The sequence below is a fragment of the Perca fluviatilis genome, chromosome 13 (genome assembly GCF_010015445.1).
Source record: "Perca fluviatilis chromosome 13, GENO_Pfluv_1.0, whole genome shotgun sequence".
Lineage (NCBI taxonomy): Eukaryota > Metazoa > Chordata > Actinopteri > Perciformes > Percidae > Perca > Perca fluviatilis.
In genome coordinates this window covers 37,786,119-37,806,255 of record NC_053124.1, presented here as the reverse complement: position 1 = coordinate 37,806,255, position 20,137 = coordinate 37,786,119, and the positions used below count along the sequence as shown (strand labels likewise).

Below are 20,137 nucleotides of genomic sequence, written 5' to 3'. Positions count from 1 at the left end.
ATTTATACTCCTGTGTGTTTTTCAGAGGAAATCTGGTAACACTTACGGACTTTTATTTTGAAGCTCAGCCAGTGATATGGACCGGAAGCTTTAGTCTTCACTGCGACTAACTTCACACTTTGAACAAGATGGCGTCTAGCAGAAAGGTGTGTTAGCAGAGTGTCTTTGTTGTGTAGAGAAAGAGGTAAAATGTGTAAAGTCCAGATGCTGAGAGCGTTGGTGGAGCAGCGACTAACTGCGGCTGCTGAAGAGATATTTGGGCTGTTTGAAAGAACGATAGCAGAGTACGAGGAGGAACTTTGTCGTTCAAAAGAGGAGAACGAGCGACAACGGGAGCTACTGGACGCTGTTTACAACCCTCAGCTTCGGCTACACAGAGCAGGTTTGTTCATTAAACCTTCAGTTGATCTTTCTCTCCTTCCTGGGATCTCTTCTCTCAGCAACCATATGATGATAGGACGTATGGAAATAAGCATTTTTTCATAAGCTCTATTGTAATCTTCGCTCTTTAATAGGCCTTCGCCAAACTCCACCAGACTCCATGTAAATAATCAGTACTTTTATCATCGTAAAACACACTGTATTCAAAGTGGACAGAAACACAATAAAACTATCAAAAGCCGTCTTGGTTCATCTTTCCACTGTTCCAACAATCACCACTCTGGTTTGGTTGAAATTAATCCTTAATTCACCGATTTACATGTGAAGATATGCTGGCTCTATACACGCTAAAAGTGCTGATTATTTACATGGAGTCTGGTGGGTTTGGTGATGGTGATTTCGGGGCTGTTTTCTAGATAAACAAAGGTTCTTATTTAATAGGTGTTCCCTTAGGACTGTATAGGTGATGGTTACATAGTAGTGATGTTCACCTTGGAACACAACAGCACAGTATTGTAACCACTGAGGCTTAGAGAGAGAGAGAGCGTGTGTGCGTGTGCGTGTGTGTGTGTGTGTGTGTGTGTGTGTGTGTGTGTGTGTGTGTGTGTGTGTGTGTGTGTGTGTGTGTGTGTGTGTGTGTGTGTGAGAGACCGGGAAAAATGCCGATTTGGTTGTCTGTGGAGAGCGAGTTCCCCCAGATCTCCACTAAGGCTATGAAAGTCCTGATCCCCTCCACCTGCTTTTGTGAGTGTGGGTTTTCCGCACTGACCCTGATTAAAAACAAATACAGATCAAGGCTGCAGGTGGAGGACGACTTGCGTTTATTTCTCTCTGCAGCGCAGCACCGCATCGAACACCTCTGCGCATCAAAAGCCTCATTGTTCCACTTATATGGATGATTAAATTGAAACTCAAAATTGTGTTGTCTTGAATGCATGAATTGGTTGGGCCATAGGGTTGATGCCGCTCTTGTAGCGCAAATTACTTGAATGCCGCATTTTGTTTGTTTAAATCTGACGTTTTATGTGGCTAAAATCGTTAAAAAAATGTGGTGAAAATATGTGAATCTGTTCGATCTGATAACATGCCTTCAATGCAGTTGACTGTTAAATGCAAATGCGGCGTCAGCTGATTTGGGGCTTCAGCCCTGAATGTTTTGAGTGTAGCCCCAAATGTATTTTGAAAAGTTGACTGTCTGTGCGTCGCTTTTAGTGTCCACTCTCTCTGTACAAGTAGAGATGAGCGCCGCGGCTTCCGTGGTGTGCGCAGCTTCAAGTTTATAAAGGAGGCGCTGTGGGCATGCTGCGGCAGATGTGACGCGTTTGTGCTCCTTGTATTTCTGCCGTAGTTTCGGTTTTCCACCTCTGATGTAGAGCAGCGTACAGCCTAGGGCTGGGCAATATATCGATATTATATCGATATCGTGATATGAGACTAGATATCGTCTTAGAATTTGGATATCGTAATATCGTGATATGACATAAGTGTCTTTCCCTGGTTTTAAAGGCTGCATTACAGTAAAGTGATGTACTTTTCTGAACTTACAAGGCTGTTCTATCTGTTCTATTATTTGCCTTTTCCCCACTTAGACATTATGTCCACATTACTGATGATTATTTGTGTGAAGATATTTTGTTAAAGCACCAATTGTCAACCCTAGAATATCGCCGCAATATCGATATCGAGGTATTTGGTCAAGAATATCGTGATATCGGATTGACTCCATATCGCCCAGCCCTAATACAGCCACTTCAAAACTTTGTGTCATTCAGAGACCAGAGTCTCAAATTGTGCTCTGTGTCTGTCAGAAGTTATAAGATCTAGAGCAATCACATAATGCACAGCAGACTATGGTGCAGGTTAGGGATGGGCATTCAATTAAATTTTCTTCGTAGATCGTCGGGAGAATTAACGATTGACTATCGATTAATCATTAATATTTTTATATTAAAATTTATTTAACTTTTTATGCAATGAAAATACAAAAATACAGTGTGTTTTTCCTCAATGAGATCTTAATTACAAGAAGAACAACTTGTGGCAGTTAAACTGGAGGTTATAGATATAGATTATAGATGCGCTGCAGAACCTGCAGCTTCGAGCCGGCGTTCTTAAACAGAATGTAACTCAAAACGATCCAAGGCACGGGACAAAGCCTAATAAAAAAATAACCCGTAGGCTAACTCACATACAACGTCTGCACCAGTCTACTGGTTTTTGTTGAGAAAGAGAAGCATGTTGACATGATCTGTGGTCAGACGCGGCCGCTACCTGGTGACAGTCAGTCCAGCTGCCGAAAACAGCCGGGTTGCCTATAGCCTATTATCACTTTATTTTTCTCAAAATATCATGACTCCTCCAAATCACAAAGAACACATATACTGTATTTTAAATGTGCACGAAATATTACAGTCCATGGGTTTCTTAATTCATTAAAATGAATTAATGTATCATTGAGGTGAATAATTGTCATATGCACATTTAAGGAGGTTTCTTCCCCGACAAAAGATGCAAAAGAGAAGGGAAGAGTAAATTATTCCTATAGGCTAAATGTGTGCCGACTCAGATATAATTAGCAAAGTCGATCCAAAGGAGAATAAATAGTTGAAAGCAATACAGAATGCCTGAGAGCCTTACTGCAATATTTTCCATTTAGGTTTTTATATTTGGATTGTAATCTATGTTACCCTTTACAAAAAGATATTTTCAGCATATATTGATTTAGAAAAAGGTAGAAATTAGTGCCTAAAAATTCACCAGAATGCAGGAAATTAAGTTTGTAACGCTAAACAAAATTAAGTTTCCACACAGACCTGCAAACAAAATATTGGCCTTTGGGTTGCCAGGCCAGTTACAATTAGGCCAAATGTTGATGCCAGCTAAATAAAATCTACAATATTAAAACAAATTACATTTTATCAATTGTTGTTGTTGTTGTTGTTGTTGTTGAAACTCATCATTGCCTGGAACACACAAAAGATGGCATTTACTGCAGAGGCGTGTGTGGGTTAGGGCAGGCGGACGGGATTTTGGGGAAGGGGGGGGGGGCTTGGCTGTCCTTACCTACTCTAAGGGGAGGCTCACATTCACCCAATTTGAAACCCCTGATCTAGGCAGCATCAGAGATAATATCTAGGCAGCATCAGAGATAATATCTAGGCAGCATCAGAGATAATATCTAGGCAGCATCAGAGATAATATCTAGGCAGCATCAGAGATAATATCTAGGCGGCATCAGAGATAATATCTAGGCGGCATCAGAGATAATATCTAGGCAGCATCAGAGATAATATCTAGGCAGCATCAGAGATAATATCTAGGCGGCATCAGAGATAATATCTAGGCAGCATCAGAGATAATATCTAGGCAGCATCAGAGATAATATCTAGGCAGCATCAGAGATAATATCTAGGCGGCATCAGAGATAATATCTAGGCAGCATCAGAGATAATATCTAGGCGGCATCAGAGATAATATCTAGGCGGTATCAGAGATAATATCTAGGCAGCATCAGAGATAATATCTAGGCAGCATCAGAGATAATATCTAGGCAGCATCAGAGATAATATCCAGGGCGTATCAGAGATAATATCTAGGCGTACCAGAGATAATATCTAGGGCGTATCAGAGATAATATCTAGGCAGCATCAGAGATAATATCTAGGCAGCATCAGAGATAATATCTAGGCGGCATCAGAGATAATATCTAGGCGGTATCAGAGATAATATCTAGGCAGCATCAGAGATAATATCTAGGCAGCATCAGAGATAATATCTAGGCAGCATCAGAGATAATATCTAGGCGGTATCAGAGATAATATCTAGGCGGCATCAGAGATAATATCTAGGCGGTATCAGAGATAATATCTAGGCAGCATCAGAGATAATATCTAGGCAGCATCAGAGATAATATCTAGGCAGCATCAGAGATAATATCTAGGCGGCATCAGAGATAATATCTAGGCGGTATCAGAGATAATATCTAGGCAGCATCAGAGATAATATCTAGGCAGCATCAGAGATAATATCTAGGCAGCATCAGAGATAATATCTAGGCGGTATCAGAGATAATATCTAGGCAGCATCAGAGATAATATCTAGGCGGTATCAGAGATAATATCTAGGCAGCATCAGAGATAATATCTAGGCAGCATCAGAGATAATATCTAGGCAGCATCAGAGATAATATCTAGGCAGCATCAGAGATAATATCTAGGCAGCATCAGAGATAATATCTAGGCAGCATCAGAGATAATATCTAGGCGGTATCAGAACTTAGTCGTGATGACTGAATGTATGACACCGGTTTAAATCTGCCTCTACATGCAGCCTCTCAGATTGTCTGTTCTGTTTCCTGCAGCGATTAAAGAAGACGAGCCGGAGGCCCCCCCACACATTAAAGAGGAAGAGGAGGAACTGTTCCCATTCAGCCCTGTCCCCGTGCAGAGTGAAGATGATGAAGAGAAAGGTAGGAACGACGTTAACAGGGATTTTAGGGGAAAACACAGAAGTTCAAGAGAAGCTGGTTTATTGTGTAGTATGAGGCTACATTTACATTGCTACGTTTTGGTTTAAAAAGTATTATCTTCTGCTATGTTTCCCCTCTCATTCCCCCTGCTCTGCCGTTTCCCCTCTCATTCCCCCTTTTATGGTGTTTCCCCCTCTCATTCCCCCTGCTCTGTCGTTTCCCCTCTCATTCCCCCTGCTCTGACGTTTTCCCCTCTCATTCCCCCTTTTATGGTGTTTCCCCTCTCATTCCCCCTGCTCTGGTGTTTCCCCCTCTCATTCCCCCTTCTCTGGCGATTCTGAGCCCCTAAACCGGAGACATTGACCCGTTGTGGTTTGGAATCTGCAGGGTTGTGTTTCAGTCTCAACGGCTCCAAACGGAGACTTTTGGCACCACTGACGCCAACGTTTCTCCTCCTGATTGGGTCTTATCGGTCACAACGTCTCGTTCTCTGGGCTAAAGCTACGAACGTTACAATGGCAACTACGAGCATGGTCTCCACTATCGCTGAAAATGTCTAACTTGTTGTTCTAACTTTCATTTTATGTTACATCAGATTACGGTTTAAAATGAAACGTTTTGCTCCACAGCTACACTCTAAGAAATAGATCTGTAGAATAACAGAGAAAGTTGTGGCAGCTCGTTACCCGGACTTTGTCCCATAGTTAAAAACCGAAACGTTGTGTGTAGATACAGTTAGAATACAGAACATCTTCTGTTATTTAAAAGTCTATCAGACACAGCTGCTCAGTTAGTAAAGTTCTGAAAATGAAATCTGTTCTTTAATAAATTGAAAGCTTTCTTCCCCCTGCTTCAGCGCTTTTTTATGCTTTGATGTTTGACGCTTATTTTGACGCTTTAAAGGCTTTTTTGATGTATGACGCTTTGTGCCATTATGCAAATAAACAGAAATACAACTGTGAAACACAGATACTTCTTAGAGTGTATGATTAACACACACACACACGCACACACACATACATATACACACACACAGTGCGTTTCCATGCATTTCCAGTTGTTCTCTGTTAACAGGTTAGAGGCACAGAGACTTCTGGATCGAAGGACCAATTATTGGTGGTGGTCCGCTTATAGATTTGTATAGGATGTTGTAACTGCCTCTTTGGAGGTGTTGATCCTGGTAAGGCCCCACTGTATGTGAAACTAGGCTGCATCCTGAGATCGGGGGAAAACTTCACTTCCAGCTCAGAGGACCAATTATTATTGAATAGGTATTAACTTAGGACTGTATAGGTGATGGTTACAGTTAGGGGTGTACTGCTTGGGGAAAGAAATAACACAGGTTGGTCCATTAATTTGCAATAAAAACAGACATCCATGTCATTTACATAGGAGAATGTCAACATTGTCCAAATACTACAGTCTTACTCTTAACTAGAAATTTACAGCTAACCTAGCATTAGCATTAAGAAGCCACATGGTGATTCGATTAGCTCTGCATCAACAAAAGTCTCACAAAAACACAGTGAAAGACTCAAATAATGTCCAGATCAGACAAAAATGACAGGTTTTACTCACTGTTCATCAGAGACACACACAACTTGAACCATTTGAATGAAGTAAATTCCACTTCGCACTCTGTTATTCTGACAAGTCTCTTGTTGTGCCTCTTAATGTGGCTACATGTAACTTTCAGTTTGTGTTAATTCTAGTTGCCGCTTTGGACACAAGTGGTAGTGTTTTTACCACATCTGCTGTCGTAAAGGTCTTTTCTTTCCGGGGCTTTATTGCCCACTGTATTACTGAGTTAGTGTTAACGAGAGGTCATATAGTTGCGATCAATGTTTTGCTCAGAAAGAAAATTATTCATTTGCAATAAGAGAATACGTTACAGATGCATCGCTGCATTTCAACTGTTGCTTACGGTAACTTAGCCTACTTACCTGAGGGCCTATTCGGGGTATTTATGGAATCCGATACAATCCCGTAATTGTCTCCATCTGTTGAAAGCCCCACTGAAGTTGACTCGCGTTTTCATCTGTCGTCACGTTCCCTTTTAGCTTTTAGTTGTTCTTCATTTAATTTCCTTCTTTTCTGTGATGGTCCTGCCCCAGTATCAGTCATCACTACAGCAGATAACTTCTCAAATAACATTAAAATACAACTACACTTAGCCCATAAAAATATATCTTCTGCTACCTTTCACCTGGCTGGATACACTAACACAGGCGTTTCCGGTGTTATAAAGAAGTCTGTGACCCTTCAGAATGTGTTACTGTTGTTGTCTGTGTACGGTGCGGTCTACCTGCCATAAATCATTCTGTGACTATGCTGGAAAAATTTAACCTGAGCAATGGCACTAATATAAAAACTACCTAAATATAGAGTCTCGTTTGCTGTTACAGCTCATTTCAGATAATAATATGAAAAATGACAGTTACAGAAAAACTAAAAAGTTACATAGTCACTTTAATTACCGACTGCGCCACTTTGCGCTTAACGGCACAGTTGCATGATTTCACCACAACCTCTTGCCCTAATATGTCAGTCAACAGCCTTTCCAACAGTTTTCGCTGGCTGAAAAGGAAGACTAGTAGTGTAGATGTAACCTAAGTAACTGACTGAACAACCAGTATATCTTTATAACAATTACAATCCAGGTGATAAGATACAGTTCCACAACATTTCCCTGTATGTGTTTCCTACAGATGTTGAGCAGCTGTTGGTGGTTAAAGAAGAGGTTCCCCCTGAGCAGCAGGAGTGTATCTCCAGTGTGGACCAGCAGGAGCCAGAGCCCCCCCCACACATTAAAGAGGAACAGGAGGAACTGTGGAGCAGTCAGGAGGGAGAGCAGCTTCAAGGGCTGGAGGAGGCTGATATCACCAAGTTCCCATTCACTCCTGTCCCTGTGAAGAGTGAAGATGATGAAGAGGAAGCTCAGTCCTCACAGCTTCATCAGAGACAAACTCAACACATGGAAACAGAAGCTGATGGAGAGGACTGTGGAGGACCAGAACCAGCCAGGAGCTCACATCCACTTTTACAACCAGAGACTGAAGACCAGACTGGAGACTCTTCTGATCCTGAGAATGATGACAGTGCTGATTGGAAGGAGACCAGAGAACCTCAGTCAGCTTTAAACTCTCTGAAACATGATTCAAGATGTAAGAAAACATTCAGCTGCTCTGAGTGTGGGAGAAGATTTGGCTTCAAGTCACGTCTGAAGATGCATATGAGAATCCACACAGGAGAAAAACCGTTTAGCTGCAGTGTTTGTAATAAATCGTTTACACGAAGTGGACATTTACAAAAACACATTAGAATCCACACAGGAGAAAAACCTTTCAGCTGCTCTGAGTGTGGTAGAGCTTTCACTGTAAGTGGAACCCTGAAGAGACACATGAGGACTCATTCTGGAGAAAAATCTTTCAGCTGCTCGGTCTGTAAGAAATGTTTTTCACAGAGTGGATCTTTACAGAAACACATGAGAATCCACACAGGAGAGAAGCCTTATAGCTGCTCAGTCTGTAAGAAATATTTTACACATAATGGAGATTTACGTTCACACATGAGAATCCACACAGGAGAAAAGCCTTTTAGCTGCTCAGTTTGCAATAAATATTTTACACGGAGAGGAGATTTACAGAAACACATGAGAATCCACACAGGAGAGAAGCCTTTCAGCTGCTCAGTTTGTAATAAATCTTTTACACAGAGAGGAAGTTTACGGTCACACATGGCAGTCCACACAGGAGAAAGAAGATACAGTTGCAGTGTTTGTAACAAAAGATTTGCCTGGCGTTCTGATGTCAAAACACATAAATGTGTTGGTCAGATGGAAACAGAAGCTGATGGAGAGGACTGTGGAGGACCAGAACCAGCCAGGAACTCACATCCACTTTTACAACCAGAGACTGAAGACCAGACTGGAGACTCTTCTGAACCTGAGACTGGTGACATGGAATAATGTTTGTGCATTTAAGTCCAAGCTAAACTTCTCAAGTATTAAACAAAAATCTTTATGTATTAACATCTTTGAATTGAATTGAATTGAATTGAAAACTTTATTGAACAACAATGAACAAGAGGTGTTCAAAAGGATAAAAACACAATAAAGCCCAAAGACTTGTTTCCATTGTGGTCCTTATCTAGATAGAATACATTATATTGTGTGGTAGCAAAAAGTACACTCTTATTTTAATATTTTATTAGATATTGTTTTGTCTTGTAATGTCTGTCTTATAATCAATTATAATCAAGAAAGCAGAAAAATGTAACCACCCAATATTTTATAGGGCCCACACATATATTCACTTCTTTCTTAGGAACATATTTTTAGCAAGATTCACTATTAATCATGTATCAATATGGGAGTTTATTCAATACATTTTGGGTTCATGTTTTAATTTTGTGTATCATGTTTAGGCACAATTTAGGCCCAGCAGTCTCTGAGAGGAGACTTTTCTCTCTGTGTCAGGTAGACAGGAAGTGCAGGTTGAAAGCTATCTTTAGTTTAAACAAGGGAGATGTGATGGAGGTAGCATAGGGAAGTTAGCCTAGCAAGGTGTTTCCTGTCAGGGAGCGGAGGAGTTTTCTCTTTGAAGCAAAGCTGAGATGGACATATTATGATCTCTATAAAACTATAAAAACTCACTTGTGCATTGCTATGTTCCAAGATAATATGATCTGTGAGACCAACATGATTAAGGTCTTTTGACACGTATAGTGTCTCCTATGCCACGAATTAGGCCATGGTAAAGCTTAAACAATAAATAAATATAATTGTTTGATATGACCGGTGTGGTACACCAGGACATGCTGAGTACCCTCCAGGATGAAACAAAGTGAAATTATTTGAAGTAAACCATCTGTTGACTAGCATGTACGTTAATAGTTATTGTCTGGGTCACAACGACCTAGGTGTACTTAAGAAAAGGAAGATGAGAGGACTGTTAGAAGTAAAAAATATCACCAGTTCAGGTCCATCTAAAGATGTAACAAACATGAGATAACTGTGGGCGTGAATGTGTCCAACTGACACCGCCCAAAACGCTGTATAAGAAGAGAGTCATATGAAACTTAGATTCAGTTGTCTATTGGACTATCGCCGGTGGTCAGTTGATGTGTCCGAGGCATCTCAGTTTGTTTGTTAAAATGTAACAAATAAATCTGCATGGAGTGAATATCAGCAGTCTCTGGAGTCTTCATGGTGTCCTCGCATAGAAACAAAATGGATAGAAAGGCCATTGGACTGTTTGCTGTGGTCATTTGATGGGTACACAACAAAATGTTGATTGTTGTAAGTTGTCCACTGACATTACCCGTCAGTGGGGCCTTAAACTGTGTCGAAGCTCGCTGGGAGGAGAGACGCTCGATGCAGGTCGGAGGGAATGAAGAGGAACAGTTAGACCCAGCGACAACGGGTCAGCGGACCGCTAAAGTTAGACCCAAAGGCAGTGAGTCAGCGGACCGCTAACGTTAGGCACAGCGGCAGTGGGTTGGAGTTGGTTGAAGTGGTAAATAAGTTCAAGAATAAGAAATCTACTAATAGTAATTGTATTGACGTGGCTTTAGTTAAAAACATTGTACATAGTATAGTGAAACCCCTGACTCATATATTTAATCAGTCATTTCTAAATCAAATGAAAGTTGCGAAGGTCATTCCAATCTACAAAAATGGAGATAAGCACTCTTTCTCAAACTACAGACCAACGTCTCTCCTTCCACAGACCTCAAAAATATTAGAAAAGCTTTTTATCCATAGATTTGGTCATTTCATAGAAAAACACAATCTACTGAGTGAACATCAATATGGCTTCAGATCAAACCGGTCCACTACAATGGCAGTGATGGAGCTAATAGAACAAATATCTACAGCTATGGATAATAAGGAATTCACTGTAGGCGTTTTCATAGATTGAAAAAAAAGCCTTTGATACAATTAACCATAAACTGTTAATGACCAAACTGGAAAAATGTGGGGTTAAATTAAACAAGAAGTCTGATTTATTGAGGGTTACATGTGGGGTCCCACAAGGCTCAGTTCTGGGTCCAAGATTGTTTCTTTTGTACGTAAATGACATTTGTAATGTGTCTAAAATATAAAATTGGGTTTTGTTTGCTGATGACACCAACTTGTTTTGTTCTGGCAAAAACCTTGAGCCGCTTTTGGATGCAGTGGAAACTGAACTAGACTCTTTAAAACGATGGTTTAATCTTAACAAGCTGTCACTGAACATAAATAAAACTAAATACATAATATTTGGACATCAGAATTTCAAGAATTTTAGACATATTATGTTAGATAATATTGAAATAGAAAGAGTATATGAAAACTGATTTCTGGGAGCCATATTTAACTTATGGAAGTTTGGGGGAAAATATTTGAAACAATCACAAATCCAATTTTCTTACTTCAAAAGAGAGCAATCAGAATCATAAATGGGGCAAATTATCGTGAACCGACAAATCAGTTATTTATAAACTTACAGGTACTTCAATTTAGTGAACTTGTCAACCTTACAATAGCACCACTAATGTACAAAGTAGTGGTGTCACGATTCTCCAAATTCTAGATTTGATTACATTTTCGATTCTAATGTCGATTTTTACTTTTTTTTAAAGCACAGGTTGCTATGCCATTTTTAGACTAGACTTGTATGTAATATAATATCTGACTTTTGTTCACAATATACCACATTACATTGTCAAATTTAAAACATGTATTAACAACATAATGTAACAATAACATATATTCAGTCAATTGGAAACTTGACAATTTGTCAAAGTAAAAAGAAAAAAAACGTTTACCGACAATCCTGAGGGCAGACGCTTTGCACCACAGAGTTTGGTGTTTGAAGCCCCCAACGTCGTCTTCCAGGCGGCACTAGGATTAGCAATGGTTATGGTAGAAGACGACGGTCGCAGCGCTGCCTTGAAGGCCTAGTTGGGGGCTTAAAACACCATCGAGCCAGCACAGCAGCTGAGCAGACAGATAGCAAAGAGGGCAACTCGGCGGACGGCAGTCCGCTAACTTGTTGGTAACAATGGTAAACACACAGAATATAGTACATGCACATAGCAGAGCTTGTGTAACAGACAATAAAGCATTATCTTATCTTATCTTATCTTATATAAAACAGAAATGTGAATACCAAATGGTACACAAAACGAATGGGATTTTTCGTGTTGTACTGGGTTATATAGTGTATACTTAGTTTCTGTAACTTTCATCTTCGTATGAAAGACTATAATTCATGTAAAATGGGTAGGTGTAATAAACTCAGGCTTCAGCCTACACCTTTTCGGTCCTGTTTGTTTCTTATATATATATATATATATATATATATATATATATATATATATATATATATATAGCTTTTAGTGCATTAAGAGTGCTGTTGACTTTTCATCACATTTTATGGAGTACCAGAGCAAAGCCTTGGACTTCAGCAGCCTTAAAAATAAAATGTATTTATTTCTGATATATATTTTTATGGGGAGGGCAACCTTTGGCCTCCTAGAGAAAACGCCACTGCTACTATCATCTTTAATTTGGTTCATTGTTTTATCAGAGCTCTGAAAATTGAATGAAGTGTTTGTCTTTTCTTCAAACGTGTGTTTTAATCATTTATATTCCTGTGTGTTTCTCAGAGGAAATCTGGAAACACTTCCGGACTTTTATTTTGAAGCGTAGCAAATTATCTGCACCGGAAGCTGTAGTATTCACTGCAGCTAACTTCACACTTTGAACAAGATGGCGTCTAGCAGAAAGGAGTGTTAGCAGAGTGTCTTAGTTGTGTAGAGAAAGAGGTAAAATGTGTAAAGTCCAGATGCTGAGAGCGTTGGTGGAGCAGCGACTAACTGCGGCTGCTGAAGAGATATTTGGGCTGTTTGAAAGAACGATAGCAGAGTACGAGGAGGAACTTTGTCGTTCAAAAGAGGAGAACGAGCGACAACGGGAGCTACTGGACGCTGTTTACAACCCTCAGCTTCGGCTACACAGAGCAGGTTTGGTCATTAAACCTTCAGTTGATCTTTCTCTCCTTCCTGGGATCTCTTCTCTCAGCAACGATAGGACGAATGGAAATAAGCATTTGTTCATAAGATCTATTGTAATCTTTGCTCTTTGAAGGGGTGATAGAATGATTATATAGGGTATTTCACACTGTTCCTTATGGTCTCCTAATGGGGTATGTAACATTGGTTGGGCTGAAAATGGCCTGGTTGATATTTTATTGGCCCTTATGCATCCCTGTGTTTTGGTCCTATTTGTAACAAGAGCTTTTCTTCCAAATATGTTATGCTCATGAATATTTAGATGAGCTGCGCGCTGATTGGTTTAGCGAATCCCCATACACACACTAGAGACACAACAGAATCTCATATTCCAGACACTGCAATGTTTCATTACCAAATTCGAAAATTAATGGCTAATTGCAAATTCGGTAAGACGTTTCGGACTTTAGGAGCTCCACACAGTCTGACACCACCTGAGACCACCTGCTGACAGCACCACGGGCCAGGTCAGTACTTGGATCTTCTCCCATGCGTGCTCGGTTCCGCCGAGGTGGGGTGGATTTTTTGAACCTGCGCCCGCTGGATCGTGCGGCGCCTCCAGCCAGTGAGGATCAAACTCTTCGCCTTGCTTTGTTTAATGCTAGATCGCTAGCCAACAAGACTTTTCTCCTCAATGACTTCTTCACTTCTCGTGAGTTGGATTTTTTGTTCTTAACAGAAACCTGGCTTCATGATGGCGAGCTCACGCCATTTTCTGAACTTCTTCCTCCCCGATGTGGCTTCCTCAGCTCCCCTCGGACCACAGGTAAAGGTGGAGGATTAGCCGCTGTGTTTAAGTGTGCTTTTCCATGTCGGGAGATTCCGTTTGACAGCTGTTCCAGCTTTGAGCTGCAGCTGTTTGAGACACATCTTCCAGTTACTGTTTTATGTGCTGTGGTTTATCGACCTCCGAAGTTTAATAAGGATTTTATTCAGGACTTTGCAGACTTTGTGGCTCGAATTGCTTTGAAATATGATCGCTTTTTGATCGTTGGTGATTTTAATATACATGTGTGCTGCGAATCCAGACCGATGTCTAAGGATTTTCTTAATCTTATTGACTCTTTTAGTCTCACGCAGTCTGTCACTGGCCCGACGCACGAAAAAGGACATACTTTGGACCTTGTGCTGTCATATGGCTTAGATGTTGCCATTAGTGAAATATGCGGCACATGCATTTCAGATCATCTGCCTGTTTTATTTACTATTGTTGTCCCCTGCTCGGACACTTTGTCTGTTTCCCCCGCACGTTGTGTCCGTGCAATTAACCCTCAAACTGCCTCACAGTTTTCTGCTGCTTTTAAAAACTCAGTGCTTTATAATCCTGGTGATTTTCTTAATGTGGAGGAACTCGCCAACATCTTCAACTCTACTTGTACAGAGATACTGGACTCTGTTGCCCCATTGAGGGAGGAACGCACAAAAACTCTTAAAGAACCTTGGCTGAATGACAACACCCGCTCTCTCAGACGGGCCTGCAGAACAGCTGAGAGAAAGTGGAAGAAGGACAAACTTCAAGTAACATCCAGAGGCCTCAAGTTCTTTTTAAAGTGTTTAACTCACTTATTAACCCTTGTGAAACTGACTGTGCTGTGCCATCCACATTGTTGTGTGAAAACTTCCTGAAACACTTCATAGATAAAATTGCCGGCCTGAGCTTTTCATCCCCTGCTTTTACCAGTGACCCCTCTGTTACCTCTTTATGCCCAGCTGTCTTCCAGCAGTTTGAGCCAGTTTCACTCCACCTTCTCTCTGACATAGTCAAGCAGCTTCGTCCGGCTAATTGCTTGCAGGATAGTATCCCTGCACGCTTACTTAAAGATGTTTTTAACACTGTTGGGCCCAGTATTTTATCCTTGGTTAACTCATCTCTTAGCTCAGGGTGTGTTCCAGCTGCTTTTAAACATGCTGTTGTGCAACCACTTTTAAAAAAGAAAAATTTGGATCCGTTAGTTTTGTCTAATTTTAGACCTATTTCAAAACTACCGTTTTTATCTAAAGTATTGGAGAAGGTTGTTTTTAATCAACTTCAATCATTTTTAGATGATTTTAGTATTCATGAAAAGTTCCAGTCTGGTTTCAAGCCTCGTCACAGTACTGAAACTGCCCTTCTAAGAGTCTACCATACCTTCTTAGCGGTCGACTCAGGAAACTCCGCTGTTTTAGTGCTTTTAGACTTGACTGCGGCCTTTGACACTGTTAACCACTCTATTCTTTTATCCCGACTCAAACAAAGTGTTGGCATTACGGGCATTGCCTTAAAATGGTTTGAATCCTACTTGACAGATAGGAGTTTTTCAGTCCACATTGGTAACTGCTCTTCATCTGCTGCCCCTCTTTCCTGTGGGGTCCCCCAAGGTTCCATTTTGGGACCCATGCTATTTTCTTTGTACATGCTGCCCTTAGGGTCCATTTTGAAAAAACACAACATTTCTTTCCATTGTTTTGCAGATGATGTACAAATCTATTTGCCTGTAACAAACAATGAGAAGGACACTATCCAGCCGTTGTTAAACTGCTTGAGTGATCTCAAAATATGGTTGGATCAGAATTTTCTCTGTCTTAATGACAATAAGACCGAAGTTGTTGTGTTTGGTCGTGCTGAACATTTCAGTGCCTGTGTAGATGCTCTTGGTACTTTAGGTTCCCAAATTCATCCTTTTACCAGAAATCTGGGAGTGATTTTTGACAGTGCTTTTAAATTTGACAAACAGATTAGTTCTGTTGTTAAAACTAGCTTCTTCCAGCTGAGACTTTTGGCTAAGGTCAAGCCTTACCTGCAACGCAAAGACTTTGAGAGAGTCATACATGCATTTATTACGTCCCGTTTGGACTACTGTAACTCACTGTATGTTGGATTGGATCAGTCATCCCTTTGCGTCGGTTGCGTTAGTCCAGAACGCAGTAGCTCGACTCTTTAACCGGGACTAAAAAGCGTGACCATATTACACCGGTTTTGGCCACGCTCCACTGGCTTCCTGTTTGTTTCAGGATTGAATTTAAAATTGTATTAATTGTTTTTAAGATCTTAAATGGGTTCTCGCCGTCTTACTTATCAGAGCTCTTACATGTCCACACGCCTGTCAGAGCACTGAGGTCGTCCAATCAGATGCTCCTCGATGTGCCCAGATCCAGGTTAAAAACCAAAGGTGACCGAGCCTTTTCAGTGGCTGCTCCAAACCTCTGGAATAGTTTACCCATTCATGTAAGAACAGCTCGGACCATTGGAACGTTCAAGTCCTTGCTTAAGACCCATTACTACGCATTGGCTTTTAATTCAAGTTGAGCTTTGATATCTTGACATTATTCTTTTTCTACTGTTGTATATTGTGCCTTGTTTGTGTTTATTGTTTCGTTGCTTTTGGAGCATGTTAAGCACTTTGGTCAACTGAGGTTGTTTTTAAACGTGCTATATAAATAAAATTGAACTGAACTGAACTGACGAGAAAGCAGCAGCCTGCTGGGCTCCATACCCAGGGCAAAGTCACCCTTTGTGGATCACTGCACTACCGGGGCTCCGCGGCCGGCTGCCGGCATAACTATAATATATTTACAGTTTGAATTTCGTCACAACACTTATATGACAGCTACCCCAAGGTCTTACAAAGCTAACAAAAGCTAACAGTCTGATTTGAATTTAAGGCATTTTTTATGAACGTGAGGGGACTTTTTAGGAGGAGGAGCAGCTAGCTAGCTATGTGTCCCGTTCAATACAATGGGAAAATATCGCGGCTAGCTAGCTACACTTTCGGCATAACTATAGTATATTTACAGTTTGAATTTCGTCACGCCACTTATATAACCTCTACCCCAAGGTCTTATACAGCTAACAATGGTGTCAGATTTCAATTTAATGAATTTTTGTGAACACTAGGGGTTTCTTTAGCTGCGACTGTCCCTTCAATCCTATGTGTACAGATTGCGGCTAGTTAGCTTCATTTTCGGCGTAATTAGAGTATATTTACAGTTTGCTAGCTAGCTCTAATTGATAGAGCTCCATCCAGACTCGCGGACAAGAGGCGTTTATTTTACCGATCGTTTGTTTAAATAACTCAACACATTATAATTAAACACATTATAAGGTTAACTGGAACCTGTGGTAAGAGATTACTGGCGTAACAAGCTCGCTGACCGCGCTCTCACTCACACACACCGGCCATTTAGCAGGAAGAGGGGAGCTGCAGGCCCCGGAGCTCTGTCCAGCCAGTGGCGTTTGGTAGTCCACCAACCCAAAAAACGGTGACTTTGCGCGGGTATGGAGTGCTGTGGGCTGCCAGCCGCGACGGAGCTCAATCTACCTCACAGCAGGCCGGGGTCTGTGAAGGAAGGCAGGCCAGGTGGTGAGACAGCTACACAGGCAGCACCAGCATCTGAACTCCGACACACAGTCGGACAAAATTTGCAATTACACATCCATTTCCGTAAAACGGCCCATATTTGACCTCTACATAGTTGATTTCTCGCATAAAGAAGTCTCAGAAGTGAATTTAATGGTAAAATAGCAGCTGAACAGTGTATACAATTTCTGAGATCTGCACGACCTAGATTCAGAAGACTACCTGATCTGATCAGGTCAGTTGTGTAGCTATGTTATGTAAATGTTGGGGCGTGACAAAGAGAGAGATTAGAGCCAAATGAGGAGGAGCCGCTGAGTTGACGTCAACTAGGCGGCTCGTTGAGACTTGCCCGTTTTTCAGAGGCAGTTTCAAATTTTGAGATTTGCAGAAGAAAGAGATGTCAATCGGATTTTGAGGTTCTCTGTATGTCCTAGTTACCCACTAAACTGTCATTATTCAACTATGACAAGGTAAAATCGGGTTTGCATTCTATCACCCCTTTAACAGGCCTTTGCCAAACCCACTAGACTCCATGTAAATAATCAGTACTTTTATCATCGTAAAACACACTGCATTCAAAGTGGACAGAAACCAATTTGCATCATTGCCTGGAACACACAAAAGATGGCATTTACTGCAGAGGCGTGTGTGGGTTAGGGCAGGCGGATAGGATTTTGGGGAAGGGGGGAGGGGGCTCGGCTGTCCTTACCTACTCTAAGGGGAGGCTCACATTCACCCAATTTGAAACCCCCTGATCTAGGCAGCATCAGAGATAATATCTAGGCAGCATCAGAGATAATATCTAGGCGGTATCAGAACTTAGTCGTGATGACTGAATGTTTGACATCGGTTTAAATCTGCCTCTACATGCAGCCTCTCAGATTGTCTGTTCTGTTTCCTGCAGCGATTAAAGAAGACGAGCCGGAGGCCCCCCCACACATTAAAGAGGAAGAGGAGGAACTGTTCCCATTCAGCCCTGTCCCCGTGCAGAGTGAAGATGATGAAGAGAAAGGTAGGAACGACGTTAACAGGGATTTTAGGGGAAAACACAGAAGTTCAAGAGTAGCTGGTTTATTGTGTAGTATGAGGCTACATTTATATTGCTATGTTTTGGTTTAAAAAGTATTATCTTCTGCTATGTTCCCCCCTCTCATTCCCCCTGCTCTGGTGTTTCCCCCCTGCTCTGGCGTTTCCCCCTCTCATTCCCCCTGCTCTGGTGTCCCCTCCCCCCCCCTTTTCCTCCCCCTGCTCTGGTGTTTCCCCTCTCATTCCCCCTGCTCTGGTGTTTTCCCCTCTCATTCCCCCTGCTCTGGTGTTTCCCCCTCTCATTCCCCCTCCTCTGGTGTTTCCCCCTCTCACTCCCCCTGCTCTGGTGTTTCCCCCTCTCATTCCCCTGCTCTGGTGTCCCCCCACCCCCCTTTTCACTCCCCCTGCTCTGGTGTTTCCCCCTCTCATTCCCCCTGCTCTGGTGTTTCCCCCTCTCATTCCCCCTGCTCTGGTGTTTAACCCTCTCATTCCCCTGCTCTGGTGTTTAACCCTCTCATTCCCCCTGCTCTGGTGTCCCCCCCACCCCTTTTTCCTCCCCCTGCTCTGGTGTTTCCCCTCTCATTCCCCCTGCTCTGGTGTCCCACCCCCCTCTTTCCTCCCCCTGCTCTGGTGTTTTCCCCTCTCATTCCCCCTGCTCTGGCGTTTCCCCTTCTCATTCCCCCTGCTCTGGTGTTTCCCCCTCTCATTCCCCCTGCTCTGGTGTCCCCCCCCCCTCTTTCACTCCCCCTGCTCTGGTGTTTCCCCCTCTCATTCCCTCTGCTCTGGCGTTTCCCCTTCTCATTCCCCCTGCTCTGATGTTTCCAGTGGCGTATCCAGGACATTTTTACTGGGGTGGCCAAGATGGGACACAAAGCTAGTGTGGGGTGGCATAGGGAAGTTTAATGCGTATACGTACGCAGCCGACACCGGTTCGAATCCTGGTCCTTTGCTGAATGTCACATCCCCTCTCTCTCCCATGATTTCCTGTCTCGTAACTGTCAAATAAAGGTATCTATGCTGTTAAAAGTCATTTTATTATTACATTTTCACCTATCACAGTCCTCAAATATCTCTGGTTATTTTAACATGACTATTTTTAGTATCAGTAATTATGTTTAGGATAGAGCACAAATTTTCAAAGAGCTATTTCCTTGTAGTGGATTAAAGTCCAAGTCTCTTCACAAGTTAGATTAGAGTAGCAAAATCCAACTGCTCTTAACTCATCCTATAGAATAACATTTATCATTCATCAGCTCGTCATCTGTGTCACCTGTATTGTTACCTGTGTTTCCTTTACTAATTGAGGCGCCATCTTGGGGTTACATTAAAAACACAGCAATCCAGGCAACGGAACAAACCAAAATGCTTAAAGAAAGGACCTTATTAAAAAGTGTATCTGTAAGCAAAAGATAAACTAAGCTTGTAAGGAATAAAACTGAAATATTTGTTGTTCTTTACATGCTTAGTTTATGTTATTATTTTTAGCTTAAATATAATTTGTTGGAGATACTGGAATTTGAATTTTTTGGTTTGTTCTTTGCCAGGTGTGTTTTTATTTAACCACAAGATGGCACTTAAATTAGTAAAGCAAACATAGGTAACAATACAGGTAACACAGATGATGGCCTGATGACTGAATAATGTCATTCTATAGGATGCCTTGTGATGTAAATGTGCAACAAGTGGTTTTCAACCCAGACAGTATTCATGTCCAAGGCCCTGATGAAGGTATAAATTGAAATGTTGGCTTTGATTCAGATTTTGATACATTAGAAAGTTTATTTAAATCAAACAGTTAAGACTTAGAGTCATGGATGGTTAAGATGCTGGGGTGTTTGGCAAAGAGAAGTGTCAACATGCAAAACAA

General features: G+C 41.6%; 1 protein-coding gene across 1 annotated transcript in view; it reads left to right on the top strand.

The window, feature by feature from the left end:
- Positions 1-330: 330 nt before the first annotated feature.
- Positions 331-20,137, top strand: part of LOC120570993 (zinc finger protein 79-like) — a gene marked incomplete at its 5' end in the record, with an annotated part of 41,942 nt that continues 22,135 nt past the window's right edge. Inside the window, 6 exons of the mRNA XM_039819676.1 lie at positions 331-382; positions 7,558-7,709; positions 7,938-8,678; positions 10,178-10,229; positions 13,587-13,673; positions 18,149-18,256. Of these exons, the coding sequence (XP_039675610.1) occupies positions 331-382; positions 7,558-7,709; positions 7,938-8,678; positions 10,178-10,229; positions 13,587-13,673; positions 18,149-18,256 (1,192 nt within the window). The remainder of the gene's footprint in view (positions 383-7,557; positions 7,710-7,937; positions 8,679-10,177; positions 10,230-13,586; positions 13,674-18,148; positions 18,257-20,137) is intronic.